General features: G+C 34.7%; 1 protein-coding gene across 1 annotated transcript in view; it reads right to left on the bottom strand.

Moving 5' to 3' along the window:
• Positions 1-26,981, bottom strand: part of LOC145269200 (uncharacterized) — a 72,655-nt gene that overhangs the window by 39,940 nt on the left and 5,734 nt on the right. The window contains exons 3-4 of the mRNA XM_080124819.1: positions 19,699-24,689; positions 3,492-3,596 (exon numbers count right to left, since the gene is read on the bottom strand). Of these exons, the coding sequence (XP_079980945.1) occupies positions 3,492-3,596; positions 19,699-20,592 (999 nt within the window). The 5' untranslated portion in view covers positions 20,593-24,689. The remainder of the gene's footprint in view (positions 1-3,491; positions 3,597-19,698; positions 24,690-26,981) is intronic.

Below are 26,981 nucleotides of genomic sequence, written 5' to 3'. Positions count from 1 at the left end.
ATTATTATTATTATTATTATTATTAGTATTATTATTATTAGTAGTATTATTATTATTATTACTATTATTATTATTATTATTATTAGTAGTAGTAGTAGTAGTAGTATTCTTATTACTATTATTATTATTATTAGTATTATTATTATTATTATTATTATTATTATTAGTATTATTATTATTATTGTTATTATTTTTATTATTAGTATTATTATTATTACATGACGCTTTCAATTAGGATACACTTTTAGAGTAAAATTTCAAATTTGGTTGTGAACCAACGACATTTTAAAAATTTTCTTTTTTTTACTTGTACTGTGTGATCAAGACATTAAAGTAGGCACCGCCAAAACTGTGTGGGGGGGGGGGTCTGGTAAGTACTTTTTAACGGACCGTCATTTTAAAAATCTACCAAAAGTCAGGTAATTATCCAATCAATACGAAATTTTCAGGGATTATTAAGAGAAGAATGAACTTTATAGCAGTGTACTTATTTTTCATAAACGATATATATATTTTTTTTTTTTTGCTTACACCCCCCCTTGTTTTGAAGTGGGAACAAATATGCTAAAAATAATCATCTGAAACTAAACACAACATATTCCGTTGTTGTAAGGGACAGGATTATAGATTAAAAAAAACAAAAAACAAAAAAAAAACACTTGTTTACATACCTTATTTTGACGTCTGAATATCAGAACTTTGATTGTGTTTAATTATTCCGCTTTTGACTTTTGGAGTGTGAAATTCGGTGAATATGTTAAGTAAAAAAATTAATTTAAGCTAAGCAAAAAATAAATTTTTTTTTTTAATATTTATACGAAAAAAGCCATTTTAAAATCTTTGATAAATAAATTAATATTTTTTTTTTAGCGAGCCGAATAATGCATGACCATTATTAAACAGGGAATTCTTTGAAGAATCGATACAAAAAAAAATCGATAAATATTGTGCCCTTTGTGTTAAAAAATATCATCAGTTTTTCGATCCCATTTGATAACGTTTGCCGCCTTTCGACTACGGTGGACCATACGTGCTGAAATAATTTTGTTGGGTCTTCATGACTGCCAAAACCGGTGCAAGCGTGAATAATCAGTACAATTTATGTTGGTCAACACTCACATAGAAAGGAGACGTTTCTCTTTTCATTGCATTTCATTTCAATTTTAATTTTTATTCTGCTTTACCCCCCCCCCCATTTTTGGGAGCCTAACCCCCACACATACACATTAAAAACCAAACTCATCAAAATGGTCACCCATCTGGTACTGGCCAGCATCAGGGTTGCTTATGTAGTTTAGTTTTTATTCTGTTTTAAATCCCCCCCCCCATTTTGGGGAGCCTGAGCCCCCCACACGCGTACACATTAAAAAGCAAACTCATCAAAATGGTCACCCATCTGGTACTGGCTAGCCTCAGGGTTGCTTATGTAGTTTAGTTTAATTTTTATTCTGCTTTGAATTCCATTCCCCCATTTGGGGGAGCCTGACCCCCCAAACACATACACATTAAAAACCAAACTCATCAAAATGGTCACCCATCTGGTACTGGCCAGCCTCGAGGTTGCTTATGTAGTAAAAAAAACCTACAGTTCTTTCTCGTTCAATGAAGGAGAAATCTTTATAGACTGGGTCAATTTTAATTTTTATTCTGCTTTACCCCCCCCCCATTTTTGGGAGCCTAACCCCAACACATACACATTAAAAACCAAACTCATACAAATGGTCACCCATCTGGTACTGGCCAGCCTCAGCGTTAATAATACATTGAAATTTTCGTCACTGAAAAATAAGTTTTTTTTGGCCTGTTTGGTCTTCCATAGTTTGCTTTTTATTAAACACAAACGTAAATATTGTCGATCTGGACTCTAGATGGACGCAAAGTAACTGGTTGCCTATATGAATAAGTTGAATTATTTGAAATCCAGCTACTTATATTATAATATTTTTACATATATTCATAGAAAATCACCCTAAATCTAAGTTAGACTAAAAAAAACAACTTAATTCTTTCAAAAACCTTTTTTTAAAAATATTTATATATGCTTTTTGTGCAAGACAAAAAATGTCAATTGTTAACTTTTGGGGAAATTTTAACATTTAAAATTTAATTAAAAATAGTAGAAAAAGTTTTACATTATTCTGTTTTCTATATGATAAAATTCAGGGTTTTATCTTTCTGGAAAAAAAAAGTTACTCAGAAATCATGGTTTTTAGTAAATGTAATTTCGTTTTAAACAACAACAACAACTTCATTTTTCGCTCATTTTTGGCGGTGCCTACATTAAAGAAAATGAAAATGTTGAGAAAAAAAAAGTTATGTTGTATGTATCCCTTATGGAATGAAGTTCTCTGAAAAATAATTCCACTTAATTTGATCAAGTATTTTTTTTTTTTTTTTACGGCCGAAAACAATTTGTTATGATAGCGATCAGAATTGTCACAAAATGAGATCTTGCCCTGATGCGAGAAACGGAAGTTTTTGTCATATCGAGCGCGGAGAAAAGGGGTAGTCCAGGTTGAACTTACAGAAAAAAAGGAATAAAGAAAAGAGAAAAAAGGCAACACGTGCCCAGTCAGAAAAAAAAAGAACACAGCCGCTACGGGATCTTCCATTCACAAGTGAAAGGTATTTTATTGTGTGTTTTTGTGTTATTCGATAGTTGCCGTATCACGCGTCATCTCCACAACGTCGCAATCAGACAAGCCGCGCCTATACCCCACGTCACGGAACAACCACGTCTTGGTAGACGAGCCGTTTCTAAACCCTGCTCTCGCCTCTAGACGACCCTTACAACTTAACAAGACTTTATTGTGGCTATTATAGATGCCGAGAAGGATTCAACAATACCTCATCTGATTTGTGGTAAATAAATATATTTCAATCTACTCAGTTATCATATTCTCGTTTTTGCAACCATAGGCATTTCTCACCCACAATACATAGAATATAACAATACATAGAATATAACAACACATAGAATATAACACTGGTGTCAGGCGTGCAGCAAAACAAGAATAGAATATTCCAGCCTTTCTCGATCAGAGATCCTAGAACTCATTAAGCAACAAAAAGCAGCAATTCTTCAAATGAAAATTGACATGGAGCTTGCCAATAACCCACGAACACAATTAATCATCGATGAACTGAAAACAGACCTCCACGAACTTTTAGCTGCCGTGGAAACTACTGCACTCGACCGGTCACACACGTCGCTACAACACACCACTCACTATGAACTTCTGCTACGACAGCAGTCATTTTGGGATGCCACAAAATCCATCCGGACCTTTGAACCAGGTAACGATGCCAACCGCTTCATTACTGACCTTAACAAGGCTTACACCATACATGTTAAGCCAGAGTTAAGGGAATATCCAGCGATGGAGAAGGAGTTTCTCAAGTTGGCAAAACAGCTCCTTAACGAAGGCATATTCCAGCAGATGGAAGACTCAAGACAGTCCACATCATCGTTCGAGGAACTAAAGGCTTACCTCATCTCCACCCACGGTAGCCAAATGACGAGTTTTCAATATCTGAGCAGAGCGTGGGACCTTCAGCGCCATGAGGGAGAGAAGCTCACTGATTTTGCAGGCTGACTGGAAAACACAATCCGAGAGGCTACTGTCCACATCATGGCTAAATTCATGTCGGACAACCAAAATGCTGAGATGTCAGCCGAAACGGTTTTTTCCTTTATGGGGACCATGCTCATGAGCGAAGAGATCAAGGCATGGGCACCCAACATCTACCCACACCTCGTGAAAACCATGGACAGAAACTACACTGCGGGTGGTATAGCCAGAGATGCACAATGCTATCTTGATCGTGGCATCAAAACGGACATTACCACTGCCGATGAAACCAATGCATTAATGGCGAACCACCCTACACATTCCGACAAGCCATACAGTCTCAAAAGTGAGGAGATATTAGCCAACGTAAAGGTACAGCTACTAGAGTTAAACAAACAACTGTGCCAAACGCATGGAAACAACCCATCCATTGCCAATAGGAACGATCGGACCGGCCCCTCCTCCAACATGAAGCACAGCCGGGCAAGAAAAGGCACTGGCCAACCCGGCCAACAGGCAGTGTGCAGAAACTTTTTACAAGGTCGTGCATGCTTCATGGGCGACATGTGTCCGTATTTTCACCCTCCCCCTGCTCAAGCACACATAGCGACTACTGACACCGGTTTAACTGGGACAGATAGTGATCAGAATAGCTGTGAACATGCGACGTTCTTCAATGAACTGGATTTTCAGTTGGGATCAAGCGAGATGTGATGACTCGTCCCCAGGTCCTTGACTCCACTAAGCATCATCACACATTTAACCTCCAAATCCAACCTAATCTCCGATCACCACTTGTCCAAATCAACTTCCACAGCAATGGCATCATGTTCTCTGACATGGGCATGCTGGATTCCGGATGCACAACTTGTATCATCCCCATTTCTCGCTTACCTGAAGATGCGAAAAAGCACATGTCCAGATCCGACATACGAATCAGGGGGATCGGAGGGAACATCTCTATTTTGGGCAAGCTGACCTGCGACATTACCTTGGGCGACGGTACTTCCCCCGCTTTCCGCGATCTTGACCCATATCCGATGCCTACCATTGACTCCACATTCAACAAGATTGGCGAAGATAACAGGTACTTCTTGACACTCGACTTCCACAATGGCTATTGGCAAATTGTTATCGACGAACTTGACCACCATAAAACGGCCTTTACTTGGAAAAGACATTGTTTCCAATACAACCGTCTAGCCTTCGGTTTAATATCCGCTGGTCAAATCTTTTCCTGATGCATAGTCGATGCTCTAGACACAGTGGCTTCACGCGCGAATATATCATCGTATATCGACGATAATCTTGTACATGCCAAAACCTTTGGGGAATATATAACTGCGCTGGAACAATTATTTATCGCTCTTCGCAAGTTTGGATTAGAACTAAACCCGGAGAAATGCATTTTCCTTGCATCCGAAGCAAAATTCCTCGGCCGCATTGTGAATAGTGACGGGTTCAAGGCTGACCCCAAATACATACGCACCATCATCGACATGAAACCCCCGACAACGAGAAAGGAGTTACAAAGTCTCATTGGACGCCTCATATAGATTCGACAATTCATCAAGACACGCTTATATAACGGATATGTTCTCCAATCTGATGCCTCCCATAAACGAACTAAACAAGCCTGGACGGAGATTCGTCTGGACCAACAAAACCTTCAAGAAAATTAAGAAGCGCCTTGCTTCATCACCAATCATCTCATTCCCCGACTTCTCCAGACTCTTTACTCTCACCACTGACGCCAGCGATATCGCATGCGTGTCTATACTCATGCAAGAGAATGAGCACGGCCGGAAGAAAATCATAGCAGTGGTCTCACACACATTTAACACGACAGAACGCAACTGGTCAACAACTGAATGCAAGGCTTATGCTATAAAATGGGCCATTACCAAATTCGATTACTTTCTGTGTAGTCGTCCATTCGTTGTCCTCACAGATCACCGGTCCCTTACATACTTGGATCAACGTGTATTTAACGAATGCGAAGATACGTCGATGGCAGGAGGAAATCTCGTGCTACAAGTTCATCTTGGAGTACGTGGAAGGTGAGTTGAATGTCTTGGCCGACATGCTCAGTCGGAGATATGGCCACAACAAGGACAAATTACCGGCAGACTCAACACCTGCAGGGAAGGTTTTCAAACTCCAAGGCTCCAGTCTAAACATCTACGTCCCATCCTGGTGCCTTGGCGAAATCAAGAGCTCCCAACTACTCGCTAGGACACATACACCTAGGAACATCAAGCATCATAAGCGTCGATGCATTCTTCGCTTTTCATACGACATAAACCATCCCGGTTGTAGAGATAGCCGAACGCATGGGTATTGCAGCAGAACAACTCTCTGATGACACACTTTCAAAAATCATCAAAGCCCTTCAGTCGGCAACCTCAAGACTGGACGCTATCCTACTCGACCCCAAAGACCATCGCACTGTGCTGTACAACAAGCACATGCACCAATTCTACTTGGAACCTGGTACCTCTGTACTGATGATCAGGGATGCTGCAAACACACCAAAATTGGTAGTACCCTACAAGCTCCGCGCAAAATATCTCCACCAGGCCCATGACTGTATCAACCACTCTGGGATTACCTGCATGCAGGAACACCTAGCCAGCTACTGGTGGGAATTTAAAGATCGCGACATCAAGGCCTATGTCGAGTCATGTCAAACCTGTGCTAAACGTAAGGGAAACTATGGCATGCACCAGAACTGGCCCATGGGCCAATGCAAGAGAGGAGGAAAGCCATTCGAAGTTGTCTACATAGACTTTGTCTCAATGCCCCTCTCAAAGGGCAAACGGTACATAGTAACTATTCTAGACAGCTTCAGCTATCACCTCATGGCCATACCATGTGCCAGAGACCGCGCAATCAACGTAGCTTGTGAGCTCTATCAGTTCTTTCTTCATCATCGCGAGATTCCCCGCATCGTCTCCTCCGACCGAGGAACCCATTTCACTGGCGAAGTCTACAAGCATTTCTGCAAATTAACCTCAATCACCCGAGAACTTCACTGACCATGGCGACCGCAAAGTTCAGGGAACATCGAGAGGCAACACCGGACTTTAAAGAATGCTGTCTACATGATCTACGAAGATAGAAATTGCGAATGAATGGACGTCCTCGAATCTGTAGTATCCTCGATGAATGCCACAGCCAACACTGCCACTGGCGCATCCCCGCTCTACGTTATCACCGTCCGCCAACCACACATTGGTCTACCAAAGATTCCCCACCAAGACATTGTTAATAACAATCCAGGTGCTTATGGCATGCAGATAAACACTTTGCTTTGCTTTGGCGAACAATGCGACTGACCAAAAAATGGAAGCCAAACTAAACTAAGGCACCTTTAAAGACCCTATACGGGTTCGGGACAGAGTACTACTCCACTGACCGAAATCCACAATAGCACACACGTCACACTTGCCTTTGATAGGTGATTTTGTAGTCATCAAAACGATCGGTTTGGTGATACAAGTAAAAAATGAAAACCGTGAAACAGATTGGGCTCACCGCGGACACATCTGCCGGCTCATACTGCGACCAAATAACCTACAACACAGGAATCTACCACTTCCACCCCCACCTCCAGCCACACCAAGCCAAATTCCCAATCACCCATCGACTCAACTCCCCACACTTTCGTCAGGGGGACATCACAGCACAAATGATTGCAGTTCCAGAGATGGTGCGGAAAGTCAAAATCTAATGAAGCGATCAACACGCAGACAACTCCCAGCATGCTTCCAAGACTTCGTTATGTGCCACCAGACAAAGTAAAAAACATGCACATGCAGGTGGGCGACGACCACATGGCAACAGTCTCGAATCATGGTCAGATCTAAGGGGGATGTTACAAGATGAGATCTTGCCCTGATGCGAGAAACAGAAGTTTTTGTCATATCGAGTGCGGAGAAAAGGGGATTTGGAACATCTGCGGGGTAGTCCGGGCAGCACTTCCAGAAAAAAGAAAAAAAGAAGGGGATAACTTCCGGAAAAAAAAAGGAAAAAAGAAAAGAGAAGAAAGGCAACACGTGGCCCGTCAGAAAAAAAAAAACACAGCTGCTACGGGATCTGCTATTCACAAGTGAAAGGTATTTTACTGTGTGCTTTTGTGTTTATATGATAGTTGCCGTATCACGCGTCATCTCCATAACGTCGCAATCAGACAAGCTGCGCCTATACTCCACGTCACGGAACAACCACAACAACAGACGAGCCATTTCTAAACCCGGCTCTCGCCTCTAGACGACCCTTACAACTTAACAAGACTTTATTGTGGCTATTATAGATGCCGGGAAGGATTCAACAATACCACATCTGATTTGTGGTAAATAAATATATTTCAACCTACTCAGTTATCGTATTCTTGTCTTTGCAACCATACGCATTTCTGTTTTGCAACCATACGCATTTCGCGCCCACAATATATAGAATGTAAGAGAGTGGAGCCATTCTTCGATTTTCATGAAGAAAAATATTTACCATGTGGACGGGGGTGTACGATCTTTAGACTTAGTTATCTCTCCGTGGCGTGTTCTAAAAATTCAGTCATGTCTACCGTCAGCGTGCTGTCATAAAAACGTGTTTTTTGCTATTAAAAAAAAAAAAAAGAAAAAAACTACTCAATTAAATTAAGTGAATTTTTGTTGTGGAGAACTTCATTCCATTATTGTTAAGTCCAATATAACTTTTTTCAATGTTTTCATTATTGTATGTTTCATTAAACTGTACAAGTATACTCTTTTTATTACTTTTATCTTCCTTAAAGTGAAGAATAGAGCAGGAAGCATCCATTAAACATTGCGCCATTCACTAGCAGTGTAAGAAGTCGCCATTAAAAATGCGTGATAAAAACTTGAATCTTAGACTTATTATCTTTCGAAGCTTATAACTACTTGAAAAATGTAATTCAAACCCTATTTTTTTTTCAATAAAATGAGCAAAGACCAAATTTTAAAATAGTAACAGGTTTAGTAGCAAAATATGCAATATTTGTTTTTTAATCGCTTTTCTTAAAAGAAAATGAGTTCAAGAAAATCAACGAATTTTAACTTACTTCGAATATAATAAATATATATAAATTCCAAAAAATCACTTACCTATAAAAATACTAATCAATCGGTACTTCTATTCTTCGTTGTTAAGAATTTATCCATATTTATATTTTATATTCCATGTACTTTTTAAATAAAATAATTTTTTAACCAAGGATTAAAAAATACCGCGATATCAGATGGCCACAACTGGAAGAAAGGGAGACAAGAAAGGGAGACGTTTGTCTCCCTTTCTTCCAGTTGAGGACTTCGGTGGCCTAAAAGCGCCAGAATTAATCTCTCCTTTCTATTTCCGACATGTGTTTGCTGTAAACAAAAGTTAGTCAAATGGGCCACCGAACTTGAAAAATGATTATTTTTCACTTATAAGGTTTTGCTGTTTAAACAAAATCCACTCGATCAATTTTCCATTTTTTTATTCTCTTAAAGAAATATATGAGTTTTTGATTTAATATATTTTATTTCTTTCTTATGGAGTCATTTTTCTAAATCTAAAAAAAACATTGAATGGAGCAGAAGAAATTGTTGTAGGTATTCAATTTTTTCAGGACAATATTTTAAAAATGTGAGATTTCACTTAAAAAAAATCAACGTGGTTTAAAGAAAAATAGATTTTAAACTTTTGACTTTACAGGTAAATTTGCACAAAACTATTCTTTTTTGTTTTAAATTAGATTATTTATTTCATCTTCAATTTGTGATACATAAATCTGAGGTGCTAAAATTAATTATTTTCATTTTAATAGACATTTCAAAATGGGGGGGGGGTGAATTAAACAAAAAAAGTTTGTCTAGAATATTATATTCGGTTTATTTGAATGAGCATAAAATTTCACATTAAACCTGCAAATATTGTAAAAATTGAACCAGTAGAATAATTTAGATAGATTTTTAAATTGAAAAAAATTTAACTCGTAAAATTCAATTGATTTCATCACGTAGAAAAAAATGGCTGCAGGAGCGTGCGCAGACACTTTGTAAACACAGTTTTTTTTTTTTTTTTTTAAATAAAAAATAATATTTCTATTATTTTTCAAAAAAACTTTAATAGTTTATTTTGGAAGTATATTCCATAAAGAAATTAAACAAACTACTTTAAAAAGAGAAATTACGAGTTTTGTATATTTTATTCGCAGTTTTGTGTTAGGGGTGTCAAAGATTTCCCAAAAAATTCTGACAAACCTAGCCATTGCCCATTCACGGTTTAAAAAATATCTTTACCATATCCGTAGGTTTAGTCAATTTGTTGGCGCATGAAAGAATAGAAGTTTTGTTAATAAAAATGGCCTTGGCATTTCCATTAATGTTTTTTGGTGTTGACAAAATAACATGATCTTACTTATATTTTGATTATCAATTTTTAGCGTTAATCATCTCTGGCATTTTTTTCATGAGTTCCATTAAGATGACTAGAGATTACTGCTGAAGTAAAAACCAACATTATTTAAACTGAGTTCTTTAACATAAAGAGAGTTGTTTTTTGTGGGGATACGTTTGTCGACAAGCAAATATGGTATCTTGGAGTTTCATTTCACCTAGCAGCCGCTGCTAACGAATAATGTGTGTTGTTTTGAGAAAATCTATCTAATGAATTATTTTATGAGTGGGAATTGTAAATTACAAAAATTATTACACAGTTATGTTATTTTTGCGCATGTTCAATGCCAAACCATAGTTAAATATGACGTTAAAAATAAAACAAAATAAAAACACATCACTTTAATAGACAAAACACGCAAAATGGCTGTAAAATGAAGATTAGAAACAGTTCTGCCCAACTCACAAAATATCAATTTATCAAATATTCTTACTTTCTTTTATCGTAGCCCCGACGTCATTACAGAGCTAGCATTTCCCTTTTCTCAAATTAAAAGGAGTTTCGTACAAATCCAAAATATACGAAACTAAAAATCATAATGGATACAAAATACAAAAAAAAATCATATATAAGAACCACATAAAAAATAATAAATGTAAACAGGGAGGAATGCACTATTATTGGTACAAAAAAATTCCAACAAACGTTTAATTACCTCCGTCGCAGGAGGAGACTTTCAATTAGGAAGAAACTTTCTTTTCTTTTCATTCATTTACAATTTTTAAAAAATTGTATTAAATTTATTCATTTGTCTCAGTCATCTTTGCTTGATTGCCTCACACCCATTTATCATTATTTCTGTTTTTATTTGTTGCGAGATTGTGGGTCTCAAAGTAATTTCAATTAAGAAGAATCTTTCTTATCTTCTCTTTTCATTCATTTACAATAAAACAAAATGTATTTTAATTTATCCATTCGTCTGAGTCAACTTTAATTTATCCATTCGTTTGAGTCATCTTTGCCTCACACCCATTTGTATTTCCATTTGCTGTGAGACTGAGGGTCTCAAAGTTAGTCCAGGAACAAGTGGTGACCCTGCTTTGTCAGAATCTGGAACAACACGCAGCAAATAGTAAACGGACGTTATGAAAGATTCGCACACTTGAGCCTGGTATATATGTATTTTAGTGACCTATTGTTTCCCTCGTGGGAACAATTGGTCGGCATGTCTCAACTCCAGACTTGATACACATAACATGCGAAGCTGCTGGTCCTCTAATCGATGGCACCCTACAAGTAGTGACACCCGCCATTCAAAAGTTCCCTACAAGGGGTGACACCTTGGCAGAATTCGCAGAAAACGCACCAAATAATTTGCGAGACTTTCTTCCTTACATTGACGATTCTTCTTAATATCGTTTTTTTCAGACGGATTACTCAAACATGTTAAACAAAAAAAGTCTTCCTATTCATGTCTCCTACAAACTGGTGGTTTTTCGTCTGAATTTGGCGGAACACGCATGAAACGCATAAAAAATCGAATTTACTCTCGCCAGGAAAGAAGCGACCAGACACTTGAAAAACAAAAATAAACACGAGTATAACCGATTTTTCTTTTCCAAGCATCTAATAAACAACGTAGGTAAATCAACCACACGCGTATTTACGGACTTAAGAAATAATGACACTGGTCTCCCAAACTGATTTTTGCGAAAAATCGCTCAAAAATTAAAGATTAAACAACATGATTTTTCGGTAAAACTATACAAACACCGTGACAGCGAATTAACCCTACCCCTAACCCTAACCCTAACCCCTAACCCTAACCCTAAACCTAACCCTAATCCTAACCCTAACCCTAACGCTGTCACGGTGTTTGTATAATAATACCGATTTTTCTACGGATCGAACGATGACGACAGCCAATTAGCGCCAAAAACACACATGGACCTCATACAGATTAACGGTCATGTAGCTGACACATTGAACAAACCGCCAACTGACAGAATTCTACCTACATTGCCAGCTTGTCAGCGGTCATTCAACATTTCACAACGAACTCATCATTACCTGCACCTCAGATTAGTAAACAATCCCGATACGGTTTCATGCATAAGCATGAATACATTGCATTTCTCCCACAATGCCAATAAACCACACGCATGCATACACGATACCATTCAAGCCATCGATACCGCCGATCTCTAACAGATTGCAGCTGAACCAGGGAATGACGAGGAATTATTACTGGCGTCTCTCAACATGAACTGACACCAAGTTCTTGACTTCATACAAGGCATAAAAAGTCAAGCTCTGCAAACAACACTTTTCAAACTTTCTTCGACAAATTCAACAAATCAGAACTTCCATGGATTTTCATCACGCAAATAAATCCACGGATTTCAATAACAACCGACATTGGACTCACACCAGTTTGAGTTAGCTGTGACACGCGCATTGAAAAACTCAACGACTGGACGTTATGGAAAAAGTCACCAGTTCAAAACAAGTTAGCTGTGACATTCACATTAAAAAACTTGACGATTGGTCGTTTGTTGATTTCAACCGATGCATGGGTACCCGATCAATATGAACGATGCACACCGACCTCAGTACAGACTCGCTTGTACTGGCTCTGCAAACCTGCTTGCAAGCCTTCGTGCAACTGACTTTAATCATATTTCGCTAGGACTTAGCGGACGCACTCGCAGACTAAGACCACATTTGTGCGGATTCATTTGCATTCACGTGCAAACCCGATCATTCTCAACCAACCATATCAAAATTATTTACACCCTTCATCGACAATAGGAAGCTTCAACAGATTTTTTATCCATTTTCCGGACACTATAAAAATGTGCATTTATTATGGAATTGATCATCCAATCAATTTTCTGAGGGGGAGGGGGTCATACCATAGCCCCAACACCTTCACGCCGAGAATATGCAAACAGAATAATGGCGCGTAGCCCCTATCCCCAATTGTAAAACCCAGTTGCACATGTGTAACTGCATTAAGATTACATCAGCTGTGCACACATGATTTTTTTTATGCCCACGCAAATTCTGTGGCCATATAAACTAAACTTTGCCTGTTCACACGGATGTATTCGAAGGCATCTTACGTCACACAGATATTATTCTTTTCATCCAATTGGATTAAGAGGAAAACAAATTTTTAAAATTGTTTTTTTTTCCTGAAGGTCTTCGTGGAGCTAGTTGGAATCTATAAAAAGGACATTTTTGCGCCCAAACGAATCAGTCGACCTTTGAGCAGCATGCTGTACACACGAACATCGATCTCCGTCCGCGTGGATGTTAAACACGTGCATGCTTAAGAATTAATCCTCCACATGGAGATGAACTTTTTACCCTTTTCCATCTCCCCACGAGGGACTTTTATATTGTTTAATTCTTCCTAAAAAGAACTGTTTTCTTCATTACATAAAGAACTTTTGATACCTCAGTCGTAAAACTGTCTTCTTCATTACATAACAAAAACATTTAATTACCTCAGTCGCAGGAAGAGACTTTCAATCAAGAAGAAACTTTTTTATCTTCTCTTTTCATTCATTTACAATTTAAAAAAAAAATGTATTAAATTTATCCATTCATCTCAGTCATCTTTGCTTGATTGCCTCACACCCATTTACCATTATTTCTATTTGTTGCGAGATTGTGGGTGTCAAAGTGAGTCCAGCAACATTTAAAATAAGTCAATCCTCTCAAATAAATTAACATGGTGTCAAAAGTTTTATTATAATCCTCGATTCTATAAAAAAAAAAACAGCATAGGTAAAAACAAAATGTGAACAGTTATTAAGAGCTCGTTTATTCGAAGTATTTTCATATAGAAATTGACAATTAGATATTTAAAAATATCTTTTTTAAATGAAAAACATTCAAATTAAAGAAGAAATATTGTGTACTTATATAAAGTTCTCAACATTAACTCATTTGTAACAAGTATGCAAATGTAAGACATATAAATGAAAACTCCTTATGTTTTCTAATGACACTCTAAAATGCGTTCTTGATTCAATCCTAAGCATGGGCGTACAAAACGAACAAGCAGCATGCATTCGAACAGATTTTCGAATTCGATATAAAACGATATAGTATTCTGTTTAAATATAATTTTCACAACAACCTCTTTGATAAGCGTCTTTACAGAAGTTTTTTGTTTGTTAGGAAATCTATCAGGTATCAGCATTTTTCTCTTTGTGGCATGTTGAGGTCTCTCATAATTTTTGAATTAACGACTATACAATCCTTGGTATTATTGTAGCTAGTTTCATGATGTAGTTCAGTATATAAGCTTCTCCAGATTTTAAGGCTTGCCTTTATTCGTATTATATAGTATTTTATTTAGATTCGGCCTGTTTCTATTGTCTTGCCCTATATGTCACCAGATCATCTTAGACGACCCAAAACAATTTTTCATTTTTAAATTATTCTACTAACTTTTTTTTTATAAAGCTCAATGAACAGTTCAACCTAAATAATAGCTAGTGATAATTGTATCGATGTTCAGAAAGTGGTCATAGGTCAAAGACATCGATTTTGTAGTTTAACGTGTCATTATCTCAATTATAGTTCTGGATTATCAAATAATGTTTTGTATAACTTTTGTCGTGAAAAATATCCAAGAAAACTCACATGTTTTGTTGTGTTCGTGATTATATAGACATATTAACGTTATATGTTTCTTTATAGTGAACAAGTTATAATAACATATTTCACCCATATAAAAATATCAAGAGAGAATTATGACGTTAACTGATACAAAAAAAAGTGAGGAGGAACAAGCAGACATAGACATATTCGATGAAATAAAAAATCCACTCTTTTCTCACGATTGGAAAACTAATGCAAACACACAGGCATTTTATGCAATATGCAATATCGCGTTTCATTCAAAAGTTCAGTCCAGCAACGACAGTGAGCAGTACATTCCATTCTGTGAAATTTAGATGAAATCCAGACAATTTATAAACTACAATATGCAGATTTTCTTTAAATAAACAATTCTACCAAGATATTTCACTTCGGCCAATAAAATTCCATTTCTCGTTTTTTCTTCTCAATCTCACAATGAGGTCAGTGTAATGAGTTTTTCTTAAAAGATTATACAGTTTTGTAAACATTGTTTCAAACAGCAAATGCTTTACTTGTTTATATTACAAATGCAATTTTACCTATGCCATGTAAAAACCGAAAAACAATTTCCCTGGTTTTAAAAATGAGTTTTGTTTCTTGAATTTTAATCATTTTCTCTTTCTTATCATCTGTGTAAGTTAACTGATGATTATTTGTACCCTGTTTTTGTTATGCAGCTGAATTAGATGGATTCGTTCAGAAGATCATGAAGAAATATGGTCGACGTGTTCTGCTACATATGTGGAAACTACACCATTGCCCCAAATAGCAAACCAGTTACAAGTTTCATAAAGTGTGCTTATCATGCTTATTTTGGTATTAAACTTGGTGACCAGGATAAAGTTTGAGCACCACACATGGTGTGCAAGGCATGCACCGAGACTCTGCGTGGGTGGACCAATGGCAAGAAGAGTCTGAAGTTTGGAATTCCCATGGTTTAGAAGGAACCGACAAACCATGTCACTGACTGCTACTTCTGCGCTATTGTTTTGATTCGGATCAACGGAAAGAACTGGGACAGCCTCAAGAATCCTGATCTTCAATCAGCAAGCCATCCTATTCTTCATTGCGATTAAATTACAGTGCCTATCTTAAGAGAATATCCAGATACCTACTGTTTTAAAGGACATGGAGAAGAAGAAGTTTTTGAAGATGATACTCCACATCCATTGTCCCAAAAGGAGTTGAATTATGTAATTCGCGACCCCAGCTTGTCAAAGAACTTTGCTGAACTGTTGGCATCTAGGTTGAAGGAAAAAAATCTCCTCTGACATTGCTAGCATAACCTTCTTCTGCAAAAGGTATAAAAATGCCCCCCGTTTTTTCTGAAGAAACAGACTTTGTGTACTGTGCAGATATTACGCAGATTTTGCTTAAGCTTAGATTACCATTGAGAGCATCAAGCGATCTATGAAATGTGTTCTGTTACACAACGGCAACAAATTTTCCTGTGTACCCATCGTTCATTTGACTGAAAGAGAAGTATGAAGCGGTGAAGTATGTGTTGGAGAAAATTAGTTATGATCAGCATATGTGGTTTATTAATGTTGACCTGAAAATAGTGAACTTTTTGTTGAACAACAGTCTGGCTTCACCAAGTAGACATGTTTTCTGTGCATGTGAGATAGTAGGGAACGTGCTCAGTTTTACACGAGGAAGAACTGGCCTGTTTGGGAGGAGCTGGTGCCTTGCAAAGGTATAGTGACTGGTTTTTCTATGATTAATTCATGGAGAATTTAACACTGGCATCTTTAGCGGTCCTCAGATTTTTCAGCTCATTAGAGATCCAAAGTTCCAAAACTTAATGAATGAAGTAAAAGTGGAACTGGAAGAGTGGAAGGCATTTGTTCTGGTAGTGAAGAATTTTCTTGTTAACAATAAGGTCAGCAATTGTCAAAAACATGCTGAATGCTTTCAGAAACCTGGGCTGCAATATGAGCATCAAGATGCGCTATTTTCACATATGGACCAGTTTCCTGAGAACTTGGGTTCAATGAACGACGAGCAGGGAAAGAGATTCCGTCAGAAATGGAAACCAGCTATCAGGGTTGCTGGGACGCAGTCATAATGGCTGACTACTGTTGGACTCTGAAGAGAGACTTCCCTGTTGCTAAGCATCCCAGGAGTTTGAAGAAATGCAATTTACATTTACTTACTTTTATCAATGTCCACCATTCAGTTTACAGTAATCGATATTTCTATCAGCTAATCAATATATATTGTTGGACAAATATTTTCTTTCTTAAAAACTTACTTAGGATGATGTAGGATGATACATATTGATGAAAATGAGCTGATAATGCCACAAAAATATAATCAATTTTTTTCATATGGTCTAATTTATTCAAATCAACTTTGCACACAAGCCTGACCTGATGGAGAGAAACGCATGCTATTTCCTAATTCAGCAGCGCAAAATAAATCACTTGTAGAAATCTAGACAACATTCACAAAGTAAAAATATGTTTAAACATATGCACCAACAAATTTTTCCAAAGTTCCAAAACTTAATGAATGAAGTAAAAGTGGAACTGAAAGAGTGGAAGGCATTTGTTCTGGTAGTGAAGAATTTTCTTGTTAACAATAAGGTCAGCAATTACACTGAACTTGTCAACAACATGCTGTCTGCTTTCAGAAACCTGGGCTCCAACATGAGCATTAAGATTCGCTATTTTCACATATGGACCAGTTTCCTGAGAACTTGGGTTCAATGAGCGACGAACAGGGGGGGGGGATTCTGTCAGGACATGAAAGAAATTGAGACCAGGTAACAGGGTCGTTGGGACGCATTCATGGTAGCTGACTACTGTTGGACCTTCCTTCCGCTAAAGATTACAGGAGTTTGAAGAAATGGAAGTTCAAGTCCTGAAGTTTGAACAATGTTGACGCAACATGCAATTTACGTTTACTTACTTTTATCAATGTCCACCATTCAGTTTATAGTAATCGATATTTCCATAAGGTTATCGATATATACAGGTGGCAAAAAGAAAGTCCGCACAAATATGAATAGCTAAAATTATAGACGAATAAAAGGAAAATCAAATGAGGTATAGGTTGTTTAAACAGTTACATTAAATTTAGCTTAAATTTGCAGTTTTTGAAAAAAATTACAAGTGCAGACTTTCTTTTTTCCGGCACTGTATATTATTGGACAAACATTTTTTTCTTAAAAACCTTAATTAAGATGATTTATGATGATTTGTATTGACAAAAATGAGCTGAGAATGCCACAAAATATAATCAATTTTTTCATACGGTCTGATTTTTTCAAATCAACTTAGTACATAAACCTGACCTGATCGATGCTATTTCCTAATTTAGCAGTGCAAAAATAATTCACTTGTAGAAATCTAGACAACATTCATAAAGTAAAAAAAATTATTCTCCAGTGTAATCCACTTTCAGAATATACTGTCTAAATCATGAATTATATAAAAAAATATTGTTTCATTTTTTTGAAACATTAAAAAAGTATCTGGAAGAAACAAATTAATATACAGAAAAACTGCACAAATTCTCTCTGCAAGTTGTGTGATATTTTTTATTGTTCTGTTATAAAAGTATAAAAAGAAATATGATTTTTACAAATCATCATTTTCTCGCATTAAAAAAATTGATTTCATTTAAGTCCGAAGTTTCAGTCATAAATTTTATAAAATATTCAAATTATATTATTTTTCTGTTATAAAACAAACGATTTTTATAAAAATATTTCCATATTTTCATTTCATTGAAAAGTTACTCAGCTTTGTGTTGTTTTCATTTCTACAAACTATGTTTAGACATATGCACCGACAAATTTTTCCAATGACATTATTTTACAGTCGATTATGTGTTAGAAACAAGTAAATAAAATAAACTATTTATTTCCAACATAAAATAAATAGAACAGCAAAATCCCAAGTTTTCCATGCAATATCAATAGTATGGGCATTAGTTTCATGCTAATATTTGAATGTATACGACAGTCACACACTGTGAAATGTGTTCGACTGTATTGTAACATAAAATTACTAAAATGAAATATGATTGCTTTGTAGCATCAGAATATTAGATTCATCTGATAGAAAGAAGCACATAATGTCTGTAAAAGGTAAAATTGAAAGGTAAACCTTTTATAAAATATGATTTTGTTGACAATAAGTATTTGCATGCAGCATATTGGATTCCGTATAAAGGAGACGTTTAAAAGGTTACTCTCAAGTACGTGTTTGCATGTGCTTCCTTATAAAAGAACCACATGCATCACAAGAATATAGTTTCTCTATATTTTTTATTGTTTTATTTCAGAAGAAATTCTCAAAAATAAAAGGGCCCAGTACTGGGGGCAAACCCTTGAACTCTGTATAAGATACAAAGATATTCGATTGTTCCATTAAAATTCTGTATCTCTAAAGCTCTAAGTTATAAATTAAATTGATTAAATATAATTTTTCTCTCCTCAATTAACCATTTTCATATGATGTAGCATATCTTTTGTGTTCGTTGTTTGATCTTACTGGATGCAAGGACAATAATTTATCCTGTCTGGTGGAATATCCAGCTTCGTGCTAATACTTGAGGTAACATCACTTGGAAAAGTGCCTGATTCCTCATGAGAGCTATTGTGGATTAGAAAAAGGAAGATCTTATTTTGGTCTGCTAATGCGACATAATTTTGAATATTTAGTCAGGATGTTTGCATATGAATGGCTAAATGATTTTTATTTGCAAAGGAAGAGCCACATACTTTACAAGAATATAGTTTTTCTCTCTTTGTTTTATTTTACTTCAGTCGAAGTTGTAAGAAATCAAGGGGCCCACTACCTGGGGCTAACACTTGAACTCTATATGAGATACATAGATATTTGAATGTTCCATTAAAGTTCTTTATCTCTCAAGCACTGAGTTTTCTCCAGTATGTGTTAGAATATGATGAAACAGTCTGTTTATGTGTAAAAGCATGGCCATATACTTCACAAGAATATGGTTTCTCTCCAGTATCTGTTCGCATATGTATGACCAACTTGCCTTTATCTGTAAAAAAACGGGCACATACTTCACAATAATATAGTTTCTTTCATTTATGTGTTCGGACATGAATGACCAAGTGGTGTTTACGTGTAAAATTATGGCCACACACTTCACAAGAATATGGTTTCTCTCCAGTATGTATTTGCATATGATTAACCAAGTCGGGTTTCCCTGTAAAAGAAGAGCTACATATTTTGCAAGAATATGGTTTCTCTCCAGTATGTGTTCGCATATGATTCAACATGTGTGGTTTCTGCCTAAAAGTAGAACCACATACTTCACACCAATATGGTTTCTCTCCAGTGTGTGTTCGCATATGTTGCAACATACTCTGCTTATGTGTAAAAGAAGAGGTACATACTTCACAAGAATATGGTTTCTCTCCAGTATGTGTTCGCATATGAGCAACCATGCTGCATTTGTGTGTAAATGCATGGCCACATACATCACAAGAGTATGGTTTCTCTCCAGTATGTGTTCGTATATGTATAGTTAAATCTTTTTTCTTAGTAAAAGAAGAGCTGCATATTTCACAACAATATGGTTTCTGTCCAGTATGCGTTTGCATATGTTCCAACATAGTCTGTTTATGTGTAAAAGAAGAGCCACATATTTCACAAGAATATGGTTTCTCTCCAGTATGTGTTCGCATATGTCGTAACAGATTGGATTTCTGTGAAAAAGAATAGCCACATACTTCACAAGAATATGGTTTCTCTCCAGTATGTGTTTGCATATGTTGCAACATATTCTGTTTTCGTATAAAAGAGGAACCACATACTTCACAATAGTATGGTTTCTCTCTCGTATGAGTTCGCATATGAATGGCTAAACGCTGTTTACTTGTAAAAAAGGAAGCACATCCTTTACAGGAATAATGTTTTTCTCCTGTATCAGATTTAGTTGTCATTTTCAAACTGAACTGTTCACAATTTTCACGTTTCATTAATTTCTTTATATTATATACGCAGAATGAATAAGAAAAATTTGTTTAAGTTTTATGAATTTAAAATTTAGTAGATTGTGCCTCATTTATATTTGTGAAAATATACGTTTTATAACATTTATAATATACACTCATGAGCCAAAAAAATGGGGCAAGGGTGAAAGAAGGAAGAAATCGATTTTTTAATATTTTTACATGAATTTTTGTTTATTTTAAACTGAAAATTTCTATTTTGCAGATCGTTATTTAATTATAGAATATGATAATAAGTGGAAACATTAATCCTAAATATGGTAGAACCGCATCTTGCGAGGATATAAAAAACGAATTGCAGAATTAAGGCAGTCCAAAATGATTTTAAAGCAGATTTTTGATATTTTAAGAAAAGAAAAAGTGAAAACATCTCTTTCTGTAGTGAAGCAACTTGGTCAGTGGTTTGAAGTCGAATGCTTAGTAAAAGGGGAAAAAGGGAAATTTGGACCTGGTCGCCTGATAGCATTCACTTCGAAGGGCAACCACAAACTTAAATTAACTGTTTTGAAGGCTTGAGAAAAACTTATGTTGACTATAGCTAAGAATTCAAAACGGGGGCTGAAAATTCTCTTTCTAGATATACAATATCTAGATGAATAAAGGAAATGGGATTTTCTTCTAAAAGGTGTGCAAAGAAGCCAATTTATCTATGAAGAACATCAATGATAGAAAGAGATTTTTCTCGTATTATGACAAGAAAGATACAGACTGGTGCAGGAATGTTTTCTGGTCAGGTGAATCAAGATTTTGTTTTTTTTTATTGATGCTCCCAAATGATGCAATCGAAGAACCAGAGAATGATTTTCACCAAGTTGCATAAAAACGACAGTTAAATACAGGAATGGAGAGATAATGTTATGGGAAACTTTTACTGCAGCAGAAGTTGGAGAACTTATTAGATGTAAGAAGTCAATCAATGAAAAGGAATAAATTTGAATATAAGAAACAGGGCTGTTACTAAGTATCCAGAAGCTGGGAATATCTCAGAACATTATTTTCACCATGATAATGTCCCTGCACACACTGCTAAAGCCACAAAAATGGTTTTCTGATAATTCAATTAATGTGATATTTTGGTCAGGTCAAAGCTCCGATTTAAAGCCAATCGAGAATATTTGGTCCATAATATCTTGTGCATTGGATGGAAGAAACTTTTCAAACAATAACAAACTGTGCAAAACGAATGGAATAGTATCTCCTCTTCACAGTGTTCCACTTTGATTGAGAGCATGTCTAAAAGGATTGATCTTTTAAATAAATAAAAAGGGAATGCGATTTCATCCTAAGCATTTATTAAAGAAAATGTCTTGTTCTGTGTTATTAGTCTCGTTTAACTTTCCTTGTTCAATTGTTCTTTGTTCAATATAGCTTTTAGTGCAATAAAATGTATAAAATTTGTTTGGCCAATTTTTTTTTTTTGCTCAGGAGTGTGGATATATATGTCTTATGTCCCCAAAAGTATATTAGTCGTATTTGACACAATTATTCCAAGTGTTCCATTTATTAAGCCCAAGAGTAGGAGAAATATATAGTTACTAGTAAAATGTTTGTTTTTTTATATGGTCATAAAATACATTTCACATGAAAACATTTTAAAATATAGATTGAGTAATAGTGAATAGCTATTTTATAAATTCAGTAAATGTACATTTGTTTTAATGAATACATTTTCTAATGTAAGTGACAATATATATATATATATATATATATATATATATATATATATATATATATATATATATATATATAAGTGATGTTTTTCCCCAATTCCAGTTCAATTAGCAATTCCTTTCTAAATTTCTGATTCCAATTTGATTCCAATTCTTTTAATATTTATAAATATTTAATTAGAGATTTGTGTGTTTTTTGTACATTTTCAAATTATTACATAACCCCCCATTTAATTCACGCATGTATTTTTTCTCAAATATTTACATTGTAATGTATTGCAAATTGAAAGACTACAAAAGGTTTAATTGTATCAGTTCGTCATTATTGCACAACGTGCTACTTGAAAGTTTTCATAAACAGTTAAAAATTGTCGACAATTATTATGGAGATAATGTTCTACCGATTTTTATATGATATACAGTTGTAGTTTTAAAAAATATATATATTCATATGAGTTGGGTGCATCAGCTTTAGTTCCTTCAGCTATAATCTGAACTGGAACCAAAATTTATGAAGAATTCTTGATAAACTTATTTATAAAAATAAATGGATACTTAGAGTTCCATCAGCTATAATCGAAAATGAAACCAAAACTTATGAAAAATTCTTGGTATAATTATTTATTAAAAACAATAGATGGCTTAAGTGCCATCAGCTATAATTTAAACCGAAACCAAAACTTATGAATTCTTGGTGAAATTATCTATTATAAGAAATGGGAATTCATAATTGACAACAGTCACTCCAATGTAATCGTGACACACAAAATAAATAACACACAGACTATTGTATTTATATATAGTCTTGTAAAATGTCATAAAAACGACTCTTTTCCTACTACTAACCATAAATACGGGTGGCAATACAAAGATATAGCAATTACATGTGATTTTATGATTTTGCTGATCGGCTTTAGAATTAGTGGTAAAATTACTTAACTGCTTAAAAAGTTATAATGTACTGAAATGGGACCAGTTTACTTGTATTTGTATGCAACACTGAAGCCCCATTCTAAATTCTAAAATTGTGTTTCAGTGTGCTCACACATAATCGCCTAATAGAACCTCATATGTTTTGGGTATTTTAAATGTAAATGAAAGTTTTTTAAGTTAATAAACTTCTCAATGTTTGCTCTTCCAAAGTTTTGATAAACTTGTGAGATTTTCATCTATATTTCACTTGTGAAAAAATGAAGCAAAATATAAGGAAACATGAAATATTTCAAAGGATGTGGTGATCAGACGAAACCAGTGCAAACAAATTCCAACCATGTTAAATCTTTGATATTAAAGTGTGAAATCTCTAATAGATAACATATGACCATTCATCAAATAATAATTGGAATAACAATTGCTACAGCCGTTAAGGATTTCCTTGTGTCCAAAGAGGTGTCATAAAACTTTAATTATTTCAGATACCAATGACAGACACTCCAGTGTACAGCTGGCGCCAACGAAATTTAACGCACCCCCAGAGTATTTAAAACTATTTAATAATCATATGATCCCCCTCAGATGAGGGCGCATAGACATTTAGCGAATAGATGCAAAACAATTACACAGGCAATAGGCAAGATATCTTTTAATAAATGACCAATAAATAAAATAAATTAAACTCTGTTAATCAATGCTAAATCTGTAAATGAGATTCATAATCCATTGTAGGGCTCTTCTCAGTCTTATGTTGTAAAGGAACAACTTTTAATAAAAAATCAATCTGTACTTGTTTCATTTTATATTTTAAAGAATCAGTTTGGAATCAGAAATTAGGCTGTAATTTGTTTGATTTTGATACCCAAAAAGTTAAGATTTTTCCGATTCCGATTAATCGTCCCAACAATAATATAATTATATATATATATATACAGAATGTATGCGCCTCTGTGTGCCAGCTAACTATAATAGAAAAATAATCCACATCAAATCAATATTGGATGTGAATTGATTAATGAATACTCAACATATATGATGGATCCACTGAATGTTTATGCATTTTATAAGATGATCTTATAAAAACCTTAATGTACATAGATTCTCACAATTCGTTTATATATAAATCATTTTCTGTGTATTTTAATGGAAAGTTCTAACAAATCAACCATTTTTGCAGCTCATTATTAAAATCTCATACAAATTTTTATTATTCTACTATTCACTGCATTTATAAAACTGTCAATGAGTCGATTAATCATATACACTTGCAATAATTATTTGAACTAATACCATATTTAATAATGCTATAGAATAGAAAAAATAAATACTTAGTTGTCAGGATTTTTCCCTGTATTTTCATAAAATTCTATTTTATGAAAAAAAAAAAAAACTCAGAAGGATATGATTTCTCTTTTTTTCCGGCTTTTTGTGCAATTTCCATTGTATTGATTGCTGGATGTTCTGTAAAATGAAATAAAGATAGATTTCATTAAATAATATAATTTTATACATTTTCTTTTCATAATAATTATGTTAAGGTGTATACACGGTTGCTTTTAAAATGGATAAATTAGAGAAAGACATCTGCATTGTAAGTTTTTTTAAAAAGTCCTCAAATTCATTTTTGATTAAAATAAAACTATAATCAGGACATTTGGTGCAATACTTATCCATGCAGAAAATGAATTCTGAAACTAAATATCCTCAAAAGTGATTTTCATCAATTAACAATTTATTTTTTTAATTAACAAAATTTCATAGTTAAATTAAATGATTCTTTTGGAGGAGCAATAATAATGTATTTTGTAACACTTTTTAATTAATGTTTCTCGATGTATGAAATAAATCTAGCAATTTTTCCAATCCTTTTGGTTCAACAATGCAAATAAATGTTTGAATATTTAATGTTTGAAAATTGTAAGAAATTTAAAAATATATAAATCACCATAATTTCTCTGATATAAAACATAACCAAATAAAAATTCATCTCTTTCAAAGGAAAAAATGGAAATATCTAATATGCATGGAATAAATCTGGAAATTCTTTTCTCGTGCTTTATTCAACTTTTTCAATAAAATAAAAATAATGGAGTTTTGCCTTTAAACAAAAGTCAGATTTGCAGCATTCATTAGCGACATGTAGTGGAATGAAAAGGAGAAGAATTGCAGCCATATTTCTCCGCTAAGTAGAACATGCTGAAACACTATCGTTATTTTTAATGCTTCTACACCATATTAAGCAAGAGAATATGTTGGACTTGACAAAATCAAACTCCTCATATGATTACTCTTAGCATTAAGGTAGCTAATCATGTGTGTTAGTTATGATTGATGGAGAAACTTGACTGTTGGTCTCCATACATATGTTCATGGTTTGCAAATAGTAAAGTGAGAAATAATGGAGTTTTGCATTTAAACAAAAGTCGTATTTACAACATTCATAAGTGACATTTACTGGAATGAAAAACAGAAGACTTGGTGCCATATTTCTCCATCAAGCTGAACATACTGAAACACTATTGTTATTCTTAGTGATCCTTCACCATATTGAGCAAGAGAATATGTTGGACTTGATGATGATTACTCTTGGCATTGCAATGCAGACATGTAGAGTTGGCAAGTGAAAATAAGGCTATAATTTATAAACTGATAATTGTAAAAACCCTGCTTAGGTTGGATCCCCTGGTAAAAAATAAAGGAAATAAAAGCAGATACTCTGCCTTTGAGTTAGGGGAAATCTAATTTAGTAAATAAACAGTTTCAGCATGCAAAGCACCAAGCAAGCTGAACAATCATCTCTATCCACAGAGAATAGTCCAATTAGAGTGATACACCCTATTAAGTGAGAGAATATGCTGGACTTGACCAAATCAAACTGTTCAGATGATAACTTTTGGCATTACAATGCACTCATATACAGTTGGCAAGTGAAAGTAAGGTTATAATTTATAAACTGATAATTGTAAAAGACCTGCTTTGCTTGGATTCCCTGATGAACATAGAAGCAATAAAAGCAGATTTTCTACCTCTAAGTAATAGGAAATCAAATTTAGTGAATAAACAGTTTTAGGATTAAATGCACCAAGCAAGCTGAACAATCATCTATATCCACAGACTTCCAATTAAAACGATACATTATTGTTGGATGGCTTTTTACCATAAACTAAGCTCTGAACTCCTTTATTGACTACTCATGCTGTCATCACACAGCACAAAGCAAAAGTTGTGTTATTAACTAATAAGAGCTACTCCTTACTGTTGATGCACCAAAAATAACAAAAAGCAGTCAATGTTGATCAAATATTGATCTGATAACTATGTATTTTATACTACTCTCAGGCTTAATATCAAATATTCTGTAGTTAGATCTTCGCTCTGCCTACTTTAAAGAACCTGTCAAAGATAAATTTAGACCTATAATATGATAGTTTAGCATGGCAATAGATATTACTTATAAAGGGTGGGATTAGCTGTGAATGTTATTTTGCAAATTATGAGGACTATTATGGGCATAGATTATAATGAGGTAAATCAAGAAAGCAATATTGTAATGTGTCTACAACACATAAGTGTCACATATTCTATTTTTAAAACATTATTTCTAGAAGGAAAGTATATTTTCTCTCGAAACACTTAATATATATCATACACTACTCTCCAAGTATCATATGGCATACGACACAAATTACAAATCTGAAAGAATTCTAACATCATTAGCATTAAACAACAGGAGCTTCAAAAATATTATAGAGA

The sequence above is a fragment of the Euprymna scolopes genome, chromosome 45 (assembly GCF_053919585.1).
Source record: "Euprymna scolopes isolate OS-2025 chromosome 45, ASM5391958v1, whole genome shotgun sequence".
Classification (NCBI taxonomy): Eukaryota; Metazoa; Mollusca; class Cephalopoda; order Sepiida; family Sepiolidae; genus Euprymna; species Euprymna scolopes.
The sequence above is the reverse complement of the archived record's forward strand: the minus strand, read 5'-3'. Positions and strand labels throughout refer to the sequence as shown.